General features: G+C 50.2%; 1 protein-coding gene across 2 annotated transcripts in view; it reads left to right on the plus strand.

Annotated features, from left to right (window-relative positions):
- ABTB2 (ankyrin repeat and BTB domain containing 2) overlaps nucleotides 1–13783 on the plus strand; it is a 111927-nt gene extending 98144 nt beyond the window's left edge. For both annotated transcript variants that reach the window (XM_042022374.1, XM_042022375.1), the window contains exons 6-17: nucleotides 2143–2232; nucleotides 2679–2780; nucleotides 4219–4315; nucleotides 4980–5115; nucleotides 6105–6331; nucleotides 7028–7206; nucleotides 7576–7681; nucleotides 7840–7942; nucleotides 8378–8468; nucleotides 10094–10162; nucleotides 10591–10704; nucleotides 12016–13783. In XM_042022374.1, the coding sequence (XP_041878308.1) occupies nucleotides 2143–2232; nucleotides 2679–2780; nucleotides 4219–4315; nucleotides 4980–5115; nucleotides 6105–6331; nucleotides 7028–7206; nucleotides 7576–7681; nucleotides 7840–7942; nucleotides 8378–8468; nucleotides 10094–10162; nucleotides 10591–10704; nucleotides 12016–12213 (1512 nt within the window). In that variant the 3' untranslated portion in view covers nucleotides 12214–13783. The remainder of the gene's footprint in view (nucleotides 1–2142; nucleotides 2233–2678; nucleotides 2781–4218; nucleotides 4316–4979; nucleotides 5116–6104; nucleotides 6332–7027; nucleotides 7207–7575; nucleotides 7682–7839; nucleotides 7943–8377; nucleotides 8469–10093; nucleotides 10163–10590; nucleotides 10705–12015) is intronic.
- The last annotated feature ends 4048 nt before the right edge of the window (nucleotides 13784–17831 follow it).

The following is a 17831-nucleotide window of genomic DNA, read 5'->3' on the forward strand; positions in this document are numbered from 1 at the left end:
ACCTGGCACATCTTGCATGGCACTTCCCACCTTCCTGCAGTTTTAAGGGAAGTCTGAAAGTGTACACAAAGAGCAGAAACTGCTCTGGACATACCTGGGCCTTCAGTTGCCTTACTTACAAATCCAGTACCAGGAGCTCTCTGTGGTCACTGGGGCAGGTATCACATCATAGATACTCACTTCAGTAAAGTGACTGAGGTGGCAGGTTTATATTATGAAGGTTTCCCACTTGCTCTGTTACATTTTTAAAATAAGCTTTTGCAGTTCCTGTAGTCCAGAGAGGCTTGTCATTCTCTCAGAGATTATTTTGTGGTTTGCCTTGTGAGCCGCTGTGCCCCAACACCACAGACACGGGTGCCAGGACTGTCACTTCTCACTGCAGGATGTTCCCTACCTCTCATCCAGCCAGCAAACTGGGAGCTGTCTGGTTTTTGTCAGCATGTGGGCAGCTCCTTGAGGAAGTTTGAGGAGTTTCTGCTGTCACTGACTGATGTCTCATCCTGTGGGTGTGATCCTCATGCCAGCCCTGCTGTGAGCGGGGCAGCTCTGTCATCTTTGCCCCTCAGAGAGTGTTTTGGCACCAACAAAAAGGGCAGGACAGGGCCCCTCTGGAGACATTGTTGCTTGGAAATTCCCCACTCGACTCTGGAGCAACTCAGCTTTGTGTCCAAGCAAGTGCCTGCATGGCGCTGCCAACCCCGGGCAGAGTTAAATCCAAGTTCTGGGAATGAACTCTGCCATAGCTGGAATAGGAAACCGAAGCTGAACTTTGCCATCGGCTTGTTTTGCCCCTCTTGGTAAAGAATAAGGCAAAGCCAGATGCCCAAACTGGGGAAAACTGACCTAGGCATGAGAGAGCTGCTGGACTAATTTAATATGATGGCTTTAGATCCAGGTTTGGATTTTGACCACTCCCAGGGTGTGAGCATGTCCAGGATGTTCAGACCCACTTCTCCATCTGTGTGCATAGAGATTTGTGGGAAAGAACTCAGAACTCAGAAACCTGAGTTTGGGGCAGGTCCCTGTATTCAGTTCTGGTGGGGACCAGCCAGCACCCTCGTTTCAGGGGATTTGATGTTTAGGGAAACTCTTCTTTAGGAAATCCCTCCTTCTCTTTGCAAGGGGCAAGCAGGGAGTGTAAAACCAACATTAAAAATTTTTAAAAGGACAACGTAAGTTTATACAAGCCTACAGTTTTAGAACCCTGACTGGGGCTTGTGCCTGCAGACCTGAGTTTTGAATTCTCAGTTTGTGTGTCTGTAATGAGTGTGGAACCTCCCAAGCCCCACAAAAGCCAAAATATCTCCCCCACAGAGAATCTCACCCAGAAATATCGTCACAAATGGAGCTGCCCCAAAGTAGGAAGCTTGGAGTTGTGGCTGCTTTGAAAAGACACCTTTGCAGAGTCAGGAGCAGTCTCCTGGGTGAGAGCTGTAATTCCATTTTACACTACAGGCCCCATTAAGGATGAAGCTCTGTTATTGCACACTGAGCAGCAGAGATGCTGCCTGCAAAAAATTCAAATGCCTGCAGCAATTAAGGGGAGGGGGCAGGAAAGCTGTGGGATGTGAGCAGGAATGGCTTTTACCAGGCCATTTCCTTTCTGTCCTTGGCTACTTTGGGAATGAACTCCATAAGTAAGGCTCGTTTTTCTCATAACTCATCTCTGAGCCGTCATGGTTTGCTGGTTAAGTAGAGGGAGAGAGATTTATGGGATTGAAATGCTGAAATATTGTGGCAAATCGGATTTTAGCAATGGGGAGAAGTTGCCAAATAAATTCATCTTCTGTATCTTTGTGTTGCTTTCTGCCTTCAGTTCATTTGGCTACAAATGAGCCAAGAAATGGCGTTTCTTTGTTGGCAGCCTTGGGAAAGCTCGAGAATTGTGGACAATACAGGGCTGGGATTTTCAGTGATCCTTTTTGTGTTTTTTCAGCCTTGTCCAGTGATGGTTTTCCCAGGCTGTTTTCCAGTATCAGTTGTGCCACTCTGCATAGAAATCAAAAATGCTTTATAAACATATGTGTGCTGTCCGTACACACTTTGTATGTTAAGATTCAAGCTCGCTGTGTCCATGACAGTGTCGCTGTTGATAGGGATAGAAAGATAACTTTGGTTTTATTTTTCTTCTCCTTTCTGAAGGGTATGACCCCCCTCATGTACGCCTGTGCTGCTGGAGATGAAGCCATGGTCCAAATGCTTATAGATGCTGGAGCAAATTTAGATATACCGGTGAGTAACCCTCTGCCCATAATTATCCAGCTGTAAACTAACAGGAGGAGCTCTGAATTCTCTCCTAGCAACTGAAGGCTTCAGTTCTGGAAGCTTCAAGTGAGGCAGTTCTCTCAGAAACCGTCGCTTCAGGGATTTGGGAGGGGGGAGAAAACCTTCAAAACCTCTTGGAGCACTCAGTGGCTCCAATTAGGATTGGCACTGGCACGTCTAATAGGCACGGGGAGGGGGAGGGAAGGAGCTGCCACAGGGAGAAACCAGTGAGCCCATTAAAAAGTCCCAGGGGGGACGGGGCAGAGTGAGTGGTGGTGGCAGTGTTCTCTAAGTGGCCCAAGTCCCCCTTCCCTGGGGTTGTCACTCACAGAGGAAGAAGCTGGTTCTGCACGAGGCTGGGGATGAAGGCAGAGAGGCTGCAGAGGGTAATTTGCCTGCTTCCCTTCTCCCAGGTGCCCAGTACCTCTCCACGCTACCCCTCGGTCCATCCCGACAGCCGGCACTGGACTGCCCTCACCTTCGCGGTGTTGCACGGGCACATCTCGGTGGTTCAGGTGAGATTCCGGCCGGGAATCCTTCCAGGAGGCACAGGGGGACTGAAATGCAGCACTGTGAGCCCTTGCTCTCAGCCTTTCTGAGCCTCCTAAAAACCAGTGAAAAAAACTGTGTGTTGTTTAAGACAAGGAGAAGGAAAATTGGTGACATAATTCCTAGCAAGGCCTTGATAACAAAACACAGCGTGTTTCCATATTTTTCTTTGGTTTCAGTATTGGTTCAAGGCTCACTGCTTCCAAAACAATGCTGCACAATCATTTCTTTGGTTTTAGATAAACTAGTGCTTCACGTGGAGTGGTTACAGGTTGGCTGCTTGATCAGGAGCTTCGTGACAGTAGATGTTAATTGGTTTGTAAATTCACATGTGCAAAAATCCAGTGTGTGCTGATTTCTGCTCTAATGGCAGCAAATTATCTGTAGCTTCCTTTATAATCCTTGAGAATTGCATGAACAAGACTTAAGCTGACTTGAGATTTGAGCCTGTGTCATCCTCCCTGCTCCCTTTTCTGTGGAGTTATCACAGGGGGCAGCAGGATGGGGTGGAGCCCCAGAAATGCTACCCAGACTTCCAGGGGAATGAAAAACTGATCACAGCAGATAATCAATTGCTGTTGAATTTAATTTACCTTCTGCTCAAAGGGAAGGAGAAGAAAAAAAAAAACAAGATGTAAGCAAATGGAGGCTGCACACTCTGATCTTTTGTTTGTGTACATTTGTACATAATTATCAAGATTAGATCCCACCTGGCAAACTGCCCAGGCAGCCTTTCATATTCCAGAGGTAGGTTGGACCGCCTTAATTTATGTGTAAGATATGAGTTTGATTCTCCCAGGAGATGAAGCCAAGTGTAGCAAAGCTCCTGTTATGTACTGCAGCGCCCACAGTCATGGAAGCATGGAATATCCTGGTGGATGCTCCCGCACAGGGCTGATCCTCCCTGCCTGCCCCTGCCAGCGCTGTTCTGGGTGCTCCAGAGCCTTCTGCCAGCCCCACCCGGCCATAAAACATCCCCATCACCCTGTAGCCCTCTCCCCTTCACCTGGGATGGGGTTCTTTCCCTCACAGCAGCTCAGTGAAAGCAGGTTCTGCGTGACGAATCCCTGCAGCTGCCAGAGCTCCTTACACAGGCTCCGTGAGGTGTGAATCCTCCAGGGCTGATTCCCTGGGGGAGAACCCTGCTTCCTGTGCACAGCATGGAGCTAAGATGGACTTCCTGCTCTGATTGCAGAGCCCTTTGGAGCTGGGAGATTCCAGTTGCACGGCCATGACCGTAAAGGAGATTAAAAATGGAGGTGGTGCTCTTCAGACGGGCCCTTGGCGTGCGTGCCCTCCTCATTCTGAGCCCACCGGTTCTCCCTTCTAGCATGCAGCCCTGGCTGTTTTGTCCTTCTGAATTGCTCTTTTCCCAACTCCCTGTCTTTCCTGTGCCCCTTGCAGCTGCTCCTGGATGCTGGTGCCCATGTGGAGGGCTCTGCTGTGAACACTGGTGAGGACAACTACGCCGAGACCCCCCTCCAGCTGGCCTCGGCTGCAGGTGAGCTCCCTGTGGCCTCAGCACGCTCCATCTCTTCCTGCCACCAGCCTGATGGGCCCTGAGTATCTGTTTTCCAACTTGTCCCACACTTGCCTCCTCCCCACAGCCCCCACAGCAGAGCTGACAGCACCAACTCCTTCACCAAGCTCTGTCAAGGAACATAAACCAGCCCCTGTCTAGTCTGGGCATGTCTGTGGATCTAAGCAACACCCAGATGCAAAAAATGAACAAGTTTCCATTCAGCCTGGGGAAAAATAACTGTTATATGAAGAAATTTGATTTATTAGTTTATTAAATGCAGGTTAGAATTCTCCATTTCTCCTGGCGGGCTGTCAGGAGTTGAACATTCTGTGAATGAGTGTGTGCTGGGCTTGTTTGTCAACACTTTTCACCTCAAAGTGGTTTTAGTTTTTCTCCTTAATTTCTTTCTGCACTGTTTTTGTGCATTTATGAATATGAATGTCTGGCTTGCTCTGCTCCAAGCTTTATGGAAGGGATAAAAAAAGGCTTCCTCCCCTCCCAGTGAGACCCAGTGCTAGGTCTCCTGTACCACTCCCTACTCCATGCAATGGGAACGGAGCAAGGGAGTCCTGCCTGCTGCCAGTCCTGTGTTTGATGCTTCCAAAGAGGGGACCATCCTGATGTTCCTGTCCTTTTTCCTCAGGGAATTACGAGCTGGTCAGCTTGCTGCTCAGCAGGGGCGCTGATCCACTCCTGAGCATGCTGGAAGTCAACGGGATGTCATCATCACTCCACGAGGACATGAACTGCTTCAGCCACTCGGCAGCACATGGGCACAGGTAATGCTCTGTTCCTGCTCAGGACAGGGGTTGTTTTGCACTCTAGGTGTTGCTGTGTGTTCTGTGGGACTTTGTGACCCAAATCCCTGTGTGTGCAGTTCAGCAGACGGGGTTAAGACTCTCCTGACAACAACCAAGTAAGAGCAAAGATCTCTGTTCGCTATTTCTTACTCACACTTGCTGGTCTGGCTGTGCAGCACTGAGAGTCAGCTGGTTCTAGGCCCTACATCAGCAGACCAAGTCCCACCTAAGGGTAGGTTATGAGATCAGGGTTATGAGATCTTGGTTCATGTTCTGGGGTGGAATCTAATCAGGTTGAAGTGGCCTGGTTCCCTGCATCTCTGGTTTTTGGATGGCCAGTCAAGAGGTGAATCATTAAACCAGCCAGCCTGGGGCTTTCCAACCCCATCTCAGAAATAAGACATTACTTGCAAGCTCCTCCAGAAATCTCTGTGTTCCCAGAAAAAAGTTAGCGAGATTCAAGGCTTGTTCTGCCATCGGATAGGATGGGGTGCTCCTACAACCTTAAATAAGCTGGATTTAGCCCCAGGGGGTGGTGTGGGTGCAAGGAGAGCACCAGCTGGTGGCAATGCAGCAGCACAGCCGAGCGCTGGGTGGCCCTGCTGGGCTGAGGAATGTGTGGAGCAGCTGTCCCCAGCTGGCTGAGGGACACCAGTGATGCAAACTCCCCAGAGCGGCCGGACACAAACAAGAAAGTCTCTTGCTTGCAACTGCCGTGTGAAATCCCAAACAAACCCACCATATGAGGAGTACAGGCCGTGTTTTTGCCCTTGTTGCCGGGGCGCCAGTTTCTAGGATGTGAGGTAGGAAAAGGACAGGCAGTTTCAGTGCTGCTCCACAGTGCCAGCTGTCTTTGGGAAGGAAGTTACTGTTTACTGAGCTGTCTCCCTAACCCCAAATCCCCACAGTCCTGTCTGAGTCATTGATATTTCATTTATTAATGAGTGAAACCTCTGGTCCCTGCCCAGGAACGTCCTGCGCAAGCTCCTGACCCAGCCGCAGCAGGTGAAGGGGGATGTGCTGTCCCTGGAGGAGATTTTGGCCGAGGGGGTGGAGAGTGACACCTCCAGCCAGGGCAGCTCCAGCGAGGGGCAGGTGCGGCTGTGCAAGACCCGGATGAAGGCTCTGCAGGAGGCCATGTACTACAGCGCCGAGCACGGCTACGTGGACATCACCATGGAGCTCAGGGCACTGGGTGAGCCCTTGCTGCTGAGCATTGTGCACATCTAAGGCATAAAAGTCTTCCTTTTCTGCCCCTCTCGCTTAGAGGAGCAATAACCCCAACTGCAAAGGTGTCTAATTTAAATTTTAGAAGTGTTTAAGGCTCCTCACAAGGTTGGGTTTTTTTCAAATTCCTGCTGCTCTGGGATGTCACTCGCTCTTGGCTGAATCCTCTGTTCCCATGTATCATGAGCAAGAGGCATCTCTCCCTGTCAGATGCTGACACCTAAAATTCAGTGTTTATTCAATGGTTTAAGGTAAAAGAACAAATCTGATCTCAACGTAGGAGAGAGAAGCTTTGAAGCTTGTGCGTAACCAGGAGCAAAGACCTCACACCACATTTGTGTGGGGTTATGCATTCTTACAACTCCAGTTCAATTTTATTTAGTGGTTCTGACTAACCTTGAAGCTCAGGACAAAACAGGAAATCTTTGGTCCTTAACAATCAGCGGAAATTTCCAATTCATGATCCTGGTACCAATCCTTTGTCACTTAATCTGTCAGTGACCCAGTTCAGTCACCTTTAATATCAAGGTAAAAATCTGTCTGCTCTTAGGATGTAGGTAGAGCTGCTTCAGTGCTGCCAAGTGTTAGTAATAGGAGCAGGATAATGTCCTCACAGGCACTTCAGGAAATCATCTTTCACTGTCCCTTTTTCCTGTGGCTGCAGGAGTGCCCTGGAAGCTCCACGTGTGGATCGAGTCGCTAAGGACAACCTTCTACCAGTCCCGCTACTCCGTGGTGCAGACCCTGCTGCGGGAGTTTGTCACCATCAAAGAGGAGGATTACAACGAAGAGCTGGTCAGTGAGGGACTGCAGCTCATGTTTGACATCCTCAAAACCAGCAAAGTAAGTCAGAGTTTTGTTAACTGTGTCAGAGCTGAGTGTTCTGGGGTTTTTTTGTTGTTGCGCTCAGCAGGAGGAAGGCAATGGCCAGGCAAAGTCTCTGAGGAGTTACGGCATGGAAATGGCCCTGGGAGCATTTATCTAAATTCATATACAGCCCCAAAACAGTCCTCAAGCACACACACCTGGAGGAAGCTGTACAGCTCTTTATAACTCCCCAGATACTGTAATTCCTTTAAATTAAAGCTTGTCCCTCTGTGGGGCGGTTACTCCCGTGGGGTGCAGCTGCCGTAGGCCCCAAGCGAGCCCTCACGGCGCATTTGGAACCTGCTCGATGTGGAGTTGCTGATCCCTGTTCCATCCTCCTCACAGAACGATTCCATCAACCAGCAGCTCGCATCCATCTTCACCCACTGCTACGGCAGCAGCCCCATTCCCAGCATTCCCGAAATCCGGAAGACTCTGCCCGCTCGGCTGGGTAAGGTGCTCACCCGAGCAGTGAGCTGCTTTTGATTGCTGCTGGGTTGTTTGGGGTTTTTTTTAAAAATTTGTTTGTTTGGATTTCTTTTCTGAAAAGCATACACAGTTTTTGGGTGCAAAAAGGTCACCTTTTTTTTTTGTCCCCTTACCCAACAGATCCTCACTTCCTGAACAATAAGGAAATGTCTGATGTAACTTTCTTAGTGGAAGGAAAGCTCTTTTATGCACACAAAGTCCTGCTGGTTACTGCATCTAACAGGTGAGTCACTAACCAGGGACATATTTAATCCAACCACGGTTATCCCTGAAATCATGTGTGGTAGTCGGAGTGTACACATCCAGCCATTCCCTGCCTTCCCATTCCTTCTCCCAGAGTCTGCAGGGAGAGCTGCACTCACTCCTGGAATCCCACACTGGCCTGGTGCACTTGCAGTTAGCACTTTCTTTCTCTATTCTTGGCCTAGTAGCAGGGTTTTCCAGCTGTCACAGGGTGGGATTAGATCAGATCCAAGCAATTTACAGGTGAAATTGTCCCCGAACTAATCGTCATAAATTGGAAGTAATGTTTCAATTTTCAACTTGCAAAGAACAAGGAAGGGTCTTTGTTCTCCCCTTGCTGTTTGTGATGTGTGTGTGACACACTAATACAGTTAAATTAAATCTGTTAAATTAAATCTGTTAAAACCATTCCCAGGTTCAAGACACTAATGACCAATAAAACAGAGCACGATGGCCATGGCAGCAAGACTGTTGAAATCAGCGATATGAAATACAACATTTTCAAGGTATGGGACTTAGTCCACTTTTTCTTTATTCCTTTCCATCTTCTCAGCTACTTGGAAGGTAAGACAAACCCAAGGAATAACAGTATAAGTGGATAATATTACAGGTAGGGATGGAGTTCCTTTCAACACACCTGAATTTCAGGAGTATTCTGAAATACCCTTTTTCCAAAGTTCCAGCCTTTAAAACAGAGTCCTCCAGTCTATATTCTTATTTTCTTACTAGGCAGCTGACTCCCCCATAAAGCAGGAGAAGCTAGTCTTCTACTGAGAAGTAGTGTTATACTTTTAACACACATCATTTTCATGCTTTTTATGGCACTGTTTTCATGCTTTGCTAAGCAAAAAGTAACTTATTTACAGCAGGTGCATTGCCAGGCTTCGTATTCATTAAAATCAGATGATCAGAAATCAATGGTGTCCCTGTCAAGAAAGGCTCAGAACTGAGAACTGTGCTTTGCTTTTATGACATTTCCATATTTAGAGGAGGAACAGGGAGGTGTGAAGTGCAGTATAGGTCGTGTCGCTGTTTCACTGAAGGGTTGAGGCTTTTCCTTTTTTCCTCTTTTATAAGCAAACAAACCTGATCTGTTGGTCAGCAGTACTCTTATCTCACTAGAGGGAAGTAAGTTGACCATGAGAACATCTTTGTTCTGCTTGTAAGGGGGCTGTACAAGTTTTGTGTTGGACAGGTGACAGCAAAATTGTGCAGCTCAAGCCACAACAGAAGAAAATGTTACTGAGTATCGAAAGAAGCCTCCTTAACAGCATGTGTGCATCAGAAGGTTTCTAAAGACAAATTTGTGCTTCAGGGGAGAGTGAGAGATAAATCAGAAAGAACTGAAACAGTGAACCACTTCACAATTTGATGGTAAATGCAGTCAGATTGGTTAAGGAGAGGCAGTCTCAGGTAGGGTGGAGGATGCTGAGCTACCAGAGATGTGTGTCCTGCTCAGGGCTCTGCTGGGAACAGCTTTGCTCTCGTGTAATTCTGTTATACAAATAAAGGCAGTCTTACAAGCAGCAGCTTAGTTTTGTTCCCAGCCCTGTTAGAAATGGCAAGCAGGGCTTGCAAGCCCCACACAGCACCCAGGACACTTCTGCTCCAGCACCAGATCCGTTCCCTCCCCTGACTCAGTGGCACTGCTTGGGCTGGGGGTGGGCACGTGGGATCAAAGAGCAGGAGCTGCCTCTCACTCTCCCTGCAAACAATTAATGCCTTTTCCTCTGGGCCTGGTGGGGGCTGGAAGCTGATTAGAAGCCCAGCAGGGAGGCAAGTGGCTGGGAGGTCCCCGGGACACACACGCTGGGCTCGCTGGCAGCTCCGCGCGTGACTGGCCTGCCAGGCTCCACAAACCCGGATCCGAGACAAGGACAGCGGTGTTGCTCAGAGACACGCTGTCACCCTGAGCCCAAAGTCCCCAGCAGGGCCCTTTTCAGGGCCCAAGAGAGAAAGGACTGTTAGAAGGCAGCAGATTTGCCATGCTAGGGAAGAAAAAAGAGCCACCAGTGGAGGTGAGAGCCGGCACCGGACACGATTCCCGTCTGCTCAGGAAGGGGAGCACAGCCATCAACAGCCCCTTGTGACTGCAGTGATAACTCCATGCCTGGCCTTCTTCCCATTCCAGATGCTGATGCAGTATTTATACTATGGAGGGACAGAATCCATGGAAATTCCCACCACTGATATCTTAGAGGTGAGAGAGCTTTTTCTTCCAAGTCTCGCCAAGTGCGGCTGGGGCATAAAACAGAGTTGAAAGGCAAAATCCAGGAGCTAACAGCAAGCTCCCATTCAGTCCAGGAGCATACTTAGCATTTGGAAATGAGCATACTTAGCACTTGGAAATTAATGAACTTAAAAGTTTCAAAACATCACTGCTTGGTGTTTCTGTGTCTTGGTGATGGAAAGGAGTGCAAATACGCTTGTGGGAGGAGCTTTTGCTAAGAGGGGAGATGTGTCAGTGTGTCACTTCAGCATGGAGCAGCCTTTTTGCTGTTTCATGAGGACATGGCCATTAAAACAGGGAGTCAGAGACTCTTCAGAGAGGAAATCATCCGTCCTGTTTGCCTTCCCCAGGCCTTTCAAGCCTCATGATCTCAAATAGCCTCTCCCTTGTCTCCATAGCTGCTGTCGGCTGCCAGCCTGTTCCAGCTGGACGGCCTCCAGAGACACTGTGAAATCCTCTGTGCCCAGACCATCAGCATGGACAACTCTGTCAACATCTATAAATATGCAAAGGTAGATCCAACCCCCCCTGGTTTAAGAATCCCACTGAGCAGCCTGTGTGCTCATGGTGGTAACTAAAAACCCCAGGTGGGCCCCCTCTCTGCAGGTAACTCTCTCCCCCAGCCACAACAGGAGTGAGATGATTCCCAGCTCCAGGCAGGAAAGTCCTGCACAGCCCTGGTGTGTTTTCTTGTCTGAAGCAATCATGGATGAAATGGATGGGGGATCCCTGCAGAGTAGGGGAGAGCTGTCTTAGCAGGCTGATACATCAACATCAGCAAATCCCAAGGGATTCAAATCCTGGGAGCAGCAGGGGCAATTGATCACAGCATAGCAGCTATGGAATAAACCTTTTCCTAGCACCCCTGCTGCTAGGAAATACTCTCTTTAGCTCCAAAATGAGCGTAAACTCTGTTGTGTGACAGATACGCACCTCTGTAGCAAATAACCTAAATCACAGGGAAATACTCTGCACTTCCTGGCATTTTGCAGGATCAGATCCCTTAAAGACAAGGAGAAAACCGCACAGAGGGCTGGTAATGTTTTCTTTTTACTGTGTGTATAGTGTCCCACTGATGCTCTTCAGTTTCTGTCATGTCAGACTGGTTTCTTTCAGACCTAAATTTAACAGTGTGCAGTGGTAAAAAGGGGAAACAGCATTCCCTACTGGCCTTTATGTACTTTTCCTTAAATTATTATTTGCACAGAGTTCCCAGGAAGAGGCTGTGTGTGCACAGAGCTTCTTAATATTGAACTTGAGTTTTGTTGCTCTCGTTCCTGACCTTCCCCCACTAATCCTGAAGCAAAAGGAGCCAGATCCCAGCCAGAAACCACCTCATGGTGGTTCAGGAGTGCAGCATCCCTGTTCTCCTGCATTCAGTGCCTCGTTGTAGGGATGAGGTTCCCATCCTGTGACCCATGTCCTGATTGCCCTGAGCCGTGCTCACCATCTGCCAGCACAGTGTTGTTGTGTGCTGTGGCTCAGCCAAACAGGTACCTTGGCCACCTCATCAGCCAGCTGCTCTGCTGCAGGAAGGGAAGGGACTGGAGTGCAGGCCAACAGCCCTGCTGACAGCAGGCCAGCAGGGGAAGGAATTAAAAAAGCCTGGATGTCTCCCTCCTCACACCTGTGCCTGCAAAAAGCACCGGGAGAAATGATCAGACATCAGAGTCCTGCCTTCAGTGCTTTTCCACTGTTACTCCTGTCTTTTTTCTGTCTTAGAAAATACTAAAAGGGGGGAAGCATTAGGAAGGAGAGGCCCAGGGATGTCATGTAGATCTGGGACATACAGAAGGGGTTAACGATCCTGCTGTCTTCCGCAGATTCACAACGCACCAGAACTGGCCTCTTTCTGTGAGGGCTTCTTCCTCAAGCACATGAGCTCCCTGCTGGAGCAGGACTCGTTCAAGCAGCTCATCTATGGCAGGAACAGCAAAGTGCAGGGCCTGGACCCACTGAGGGACCTGCAGGCAGCCCTGGCTGGCCGCCTGCACTCCGTGTACGTCACGTCCAGGGTGTGAGGCAGGACCGGCGCTGGCAAACCACGGTGGAGGCGCCGCTGGGGCTGTTTGCCTTCTTGGATCTTCCTGAAAGTGCCCTGGAACCGGCACCCCCAGGTGCTGAGGGAGGGGGAGCTGGCTTCTCTGTGCTGCTGCTGCTGCCACAGGAACAACACTGTCACACAACACTGCCACGGCCCAAACACGAGCTGAGCATGCAGGGGGAGAACGCGAACCGCAGAGATTGGCACTGCCCTTTCCACGAGCACAGGGCTGTGGAGAAAGAGGCAATTTAACTAAGCCCAGCACTAATACGTGGGCTTAAGTTCATCCACACAGATGTTTTCAGTGTAAAAAGGCTGCCTAGAAGGAGTTTGCTGATCCTAAAGCCCATCCCACGAGCCATCTGTCTGCACACAAAGTACTTCCCCTCAGTAGTACCAGTGTCTGTACATCACAACAGACCAACAGAAACTTCCCCCAAAACTGTTTGCACCTTGAGAGAGAGGTTTTGTATGTTCAAAGCTGAGTAGAAACTAACACTAACAGAAATTACTCACTCTTTAAGCCTAATACAAAGAGCTGAGCTGGGGCAGGGAGGGGAGAGTTGGGGGTTTGCGTGTTTTTAAATACGGTTTCACTGTGCCAGTTGTTAATCTGGATCTGTTTTGAGGAGAAAGAAAAAGACTGTCTACCTTTTTGCTGTCAAGGTCTGTCAGTCACTTTCACCTTAAAAACCTGTTTCTGAACATTACGTGTGAGACCTGATGCCACAAAAGACACTTTGTAGAAGGCTCAGGTGTAGTTGCAGGAGCTGGCACTAGGCTAAAAAACTGCCCAGTTGCATAAATAGCAATAAAAGCCTCCCCAGGCCTCCAAAGAGCATCCAGCTCAGTGGTTTGTTCTCTCTCTGGAGCTGGTTGGGATTAAGGAAAGACCTCCAGCTATTCCCACTGAGCTTTGCTAAGCACCCACCAAAAAATCATTTGCCAGGACACTTCATTTGTTGTAGGTGAGTGAACAAGAGGAAGCCAAGTTTTCAGTGGAGAACTATTCATTCATTATTAGAAATCCAACCATTTATTCCTATTGTACCTAAACACACTGGAAGGAGTAGGCTCAGCTGGGCCCAGGCTCCAAAGCACAACACAGACACAGTTTAGGTAAAGGGAAGGAGAAGGAGCCACCAGCATCTCCCAGCAAATCCATCAAAATCTGACATGGCCTTGCTCCTGAAGGATTTACAGAGGCAAATTGCATGCGTGGATAGGGATTTTCAGTCAGCTGACAGACAGGTTGGTCAGGGCACACTCCCTTTGTGCTTTAGGTACACATCTGCTGAACATCACCAGCTCCAATAACCCTATTTATTACCAGAAAGCCATACAGGGGGGGCAAAATTATCACTGAGAAACGCCACAGAAGGCTTTATTTTGGAAAGTATTTTCAAGTAGCTGCTCCGGCTATCTGTACAAATATGTAGGTCCTCTTTTGTTGCTGTAATATTACAAGGCTTTGTTTAATTGTACATTAATGTTGTCATTTATGTAAATGTACCAGGATTTTATTAACAACGTAATTTTAAAATACAGAGCTGCTGTTATTTATTCTGCTCCTCTAACAGTAAGGAAAAAAAATAAGATTTAAAGACACTTACGTGGAAAAGGCTATTGCAGTTGAAGCATCTTAAATTGGTTTTGGTGTAAATATACCTAATTTTAGGGATACAGAAGCATTCATTTCCCCTTCCTAGGCTGAGACATTTTTGTGAAGTTAAAAGGTTCCACTTGCATTTTTCCCTAGCTGGAGTAAGATTACCTGCTTTCCATCAGAAAGCAGCAGATGCTAGTGTCCAAAAAAACCCCTGATTCCAGGATTCTTGTCTGCAGCAGGAGAAACAGGGAGGGTTAAAGCAACTCTTACGCCAGAGGTATTAAAAAAACCAAAAAAGCAGGTGGTCCTTCCCTTCCATGTGACCTCAGGATCCCAAAGGTCAGAAGGGCTCTGGTTGGTGCTCTGTGGGAGGATTGATGTCAGAGCACAGGACTCATCTACGAGGTAAGAAGTATAAAAGTTTAAGAGCAAGAATTTGACCCAGAAGTATCCTTTTTTTTTTTTCTCTATTTGGGAACCTGCCAGCATAAACAGTGAGTCGTTCTCAAGAATCATGGAATACAAACACCTTGGATTCCCTTTGGAGCACTTTAATAAGTAGGTTAAACAGAAATTCCTTGTGAAACCAGTTGCACAGTGCCTGTGCTTTGGGGAAGCACAAAACTTTGCTGGCCATAATGACATCATTCCAGGGAGCAGAGGAAATAAACTTCTGCCTGAACAGGCTCGATGACTTCCAGCCTAAAAGAAAGCTTTTTTTTGCTCTCTAATAAGGCTTTGCACAGCAGGCAGGCCCTGGCTAATGCAGCAGCACCAGTCACAGGCCCTTTGCCCTCGCCAAATGCTGCCCAGGCAGCCAGACACTGCTTCCTGCACCTGCCATGGCGACACAGCCGGGGGGACGGGCAGGGAGAAGGCAGAAGACTCCCCGGAGGAATGGGGCAGCAGGCTGCTGTCACACTGCCTGTGGCAGAGGAGAGGGCTCCAGAGCTGGATCTGCCTCTCCAAAGGGCAGCGTTGGAGCCTGAGGGATCCTTTAATCCACAGAATGTTGCACTTGGCATTATTTGCTCAAGAAAAAGAAGGGCAGAAAAAAGGTGTCTTGTGATAGTGATGAAAACTCCCAGCCGAGCAGGGATAAAGGAGCAACGCAGCCCAGGGCTGGAGTCATCTCAGTGCTGTCCCTATTCCCACTGTTCCAGGCACAGGATTTCACCCGGTGGTCCTCTCTCTGTGCTTAGGTCAGGCAGGAGAAGGTTTCCCATGTCCCTTTCCAGCTCTCTCCGTCCACAGCCCTCACACCCACACGAAGTCTTGCTCAGAAACCACACACCAGGGCCCTCACCAAGACAGGCCTGTGATTCCCGGGTTCACAGGCAAACAAAAATCCAGCTCTGGAAGTTAAAAACTCACAAGGGAGTATCACGAGGGCCAAATGGAAAGGGCACACCGTCCTCCTTCCCCTTTATCCGGTACTTCCCAGACAGCTCCCTTCTCCCTCACGCTGCTCTGGGATGCGAGACCTCTTCCAGCTCACAGCAGCCTCAGCTTCCCTGGTTCTGCTTCCTCCCAGGACGTGGCAGGGGTCAGCTGGCTCCAGCTGTCAGAAGAGCTCAGGGCTCTCCGAGCAGGCAGGATGATTCCAGTGACAAGTAGGTCACATCTCCCCGCCACCTGCAGGGAGCTGCTCAGCCAGACGTGGCTGCCACATTTGCCTCCGATTAGCCACAGGACACCGTCACTGCGGGCAAATGCTGGGCACGGGAGAGGTGGGAGAGATCCTGCTGCAACGGGACCAGCGATCTGGAATGGCCAGACACCGACCTGGAGGGTGCGGAACAGCCCAGGGACTGATGCACCTGGGCACTGTCCTGGCCCCGCGCTGGGACAGGCTCACCGGGCTGAGCTTGGCTTAGCCTGGGATTAAAGGCGCGCTCTGCAATTAGTGAGTGGCACACCCGGCTCCTTCCGGCATTCCCAGCCCCATCTGCGCAGGGTTTGGAGAGAGGAAATGGTGAGGGTGTTCATCCCCAGTCCGTGGCCATCTCTCTGCTTGTCATGCCTTGGAATAAGAAAAAAATCCTTTCCCTAATGCATCAGGATGTTTCCAGCCCTTTTTTGGGGGGGGAGAAATACAGCTAGAAACTGTAGGATCATAAGGTCTTCCAGGAAAGAAAAACAAGGGCAGAGATGAGGGAATAGGTTTCCAACGAATGATTTCATGGACGTAGGAATGGTTCTTGTATGTTTTACAACTCCCGTTTTTATTCCTGGAATAAATTTAATTTTTTTCCTTTAACAAATCATCTAAATTTGAGAGGACACAGTGCAAAATTAATACATGGAGAGATCATGGAATGATGGAATGGTTTGGGTTGAAAGCCCCATCTCTGAGCCTGTTCTGGGCAGGCTCCTGCCCATCGGCCACTCCTTGCAGGTGGACATGGAGGTGATGGAGGCGTTCAGGGAACGCTGATTGTTTTTCCCTGCCTCTGGCAGTCAGGTCATTAAAAAGACTAATTGACCTCTTCCAGTGGGGAGACATTTAAACAAGAGGTGCCAAAAAGAATTGGAGCTTCTGCACGCTGAAATCTGCAAGTCTCCAAGTTAAAATCCCCCCTGGATGGCCACCGGTGCGACTCCCACGGACTGGTCACCTTGGCCAGGAGTGTCCAATCCTGCTGTCAATGCACTGGACCAGGATGTCATTTTCATTTCGTGTAAAGACCCTCTGGGTGCCCCCCAGTCACTGGAAGGACCGGACTGGGCTCCCAGGGAACTAATTCCAAGTGTTCTCTTTATGGGAATAGCACAAGAGCCTTTCCTTTGCCCAGAGGAGCTGCAGTGTTTCCCTGTCTGGGACAAAGGAGGTGGAAAACACGCTGGGTCAGTGCGAGGGCTTGTATGGAGAGGGGCATCCATGGGGATGGGAGACTTCCCGCTGCAGTTCCCATCGCCCTGCAGGCACGGACAGGCGACGCCGAGCCAGGACAAAGCGATGGTCGCGGCTCATTCCGGGACGAGCGGCCCCAAAAGGGGCAGGGCGGGGCGGGCCCGGCTCAGGTGCGCGGGGCGGGCCCGAGGGGATTTAGGCCCCGGGAATCGGCCCCGGGAATCGGCCGCGGCCCCTTTTGCTCGTTCAGCGCCCGGGGCGGGTGGCAGCGGCCGGGCCGGGCTCCCCCAGCGGGGCCCACGTGAGGCGCGGGGGCCTCGGGGTCCCATCCTGTACCTCCCTCTACCCCTCCTTCCTCCTGCCCTTATTCCCTCTTTCCTGCCCCCCCACCTCCCTTCTCCCTCGCCTCCTCATCCCCCCTTATCCCCCCGCCTCTTTCCCCCGCAGCCGCGGGGCTCGGGGCGCCGGAGAATAAAGCCCAGAGGGCCGGAGCCCGGCGCCCCTGCCCTCGCTGGAGCCCCACACGGGCCGGGCCCGCTCGGCGGGTCCCCCGTGCGGTACAAAAACAGCGCCGGGGCTCCGGCTTTCCACACATCACACTGGGAATCCCCGGAGGGGGACGGGCCGGTCCTGCGAGTTTGGGCTCAGAAATAAAGCCCGAGGTTCTTTTCTGGGACCAGACTCAGGAGCGCCGTGGCGGAGCCCGGGGAGCAGCGGGGCTGGGCACGGGGCATCGGAGCTGCCTCGGCCGTGCGGGGCCCAAGGCGTCGCTCCGGGGTGGATTCTGTAGGGGACAAAATGAACATTTTGGGGTAAAATCTGGGTTAATCTGCAGGGGAGAGAATGAACAGTTTGGGGTAAGAATGAGCTGATCGGTGCTCGCCGGAGGGACCAGCTCGGGCTGGTTCTGTGGTGCTGTGAAGAATTTGCGTTGTGGAAAGAAAGAGACACCTGAGACTGCCGCGGGAATCCTGGGCTGGAGCCGGGAAGGAAACCTGGTCTGACTGCGGGAATGGGAAGGGGGGGTCAGGAGGGGTCCTGGTTGGTCACTGGAGCCGCCGCCGGGAAGGCGACGTGTGACGATGTATAGCGAGGTGTAAGGAACATATTGATTACTGGATTATCTATAGCG

The sequence above is a fragment of the Corvus kubaryi genome, unplaced genomic scaffold (genome assembly GCF_017639235.1).
Source record: "Corvus kubaryi isolate FWS band 111438036 unplaced genomic scaffold, C.kubaryi_AGA036_p1.0 37201, whole genome shotgun sequence".
Taxonomy (NCBI): Eukaryota; Metazoa; Chordata; class Aves; order Passeriformes; family Corvidae; genus Corvus; species Corvus kubaryi.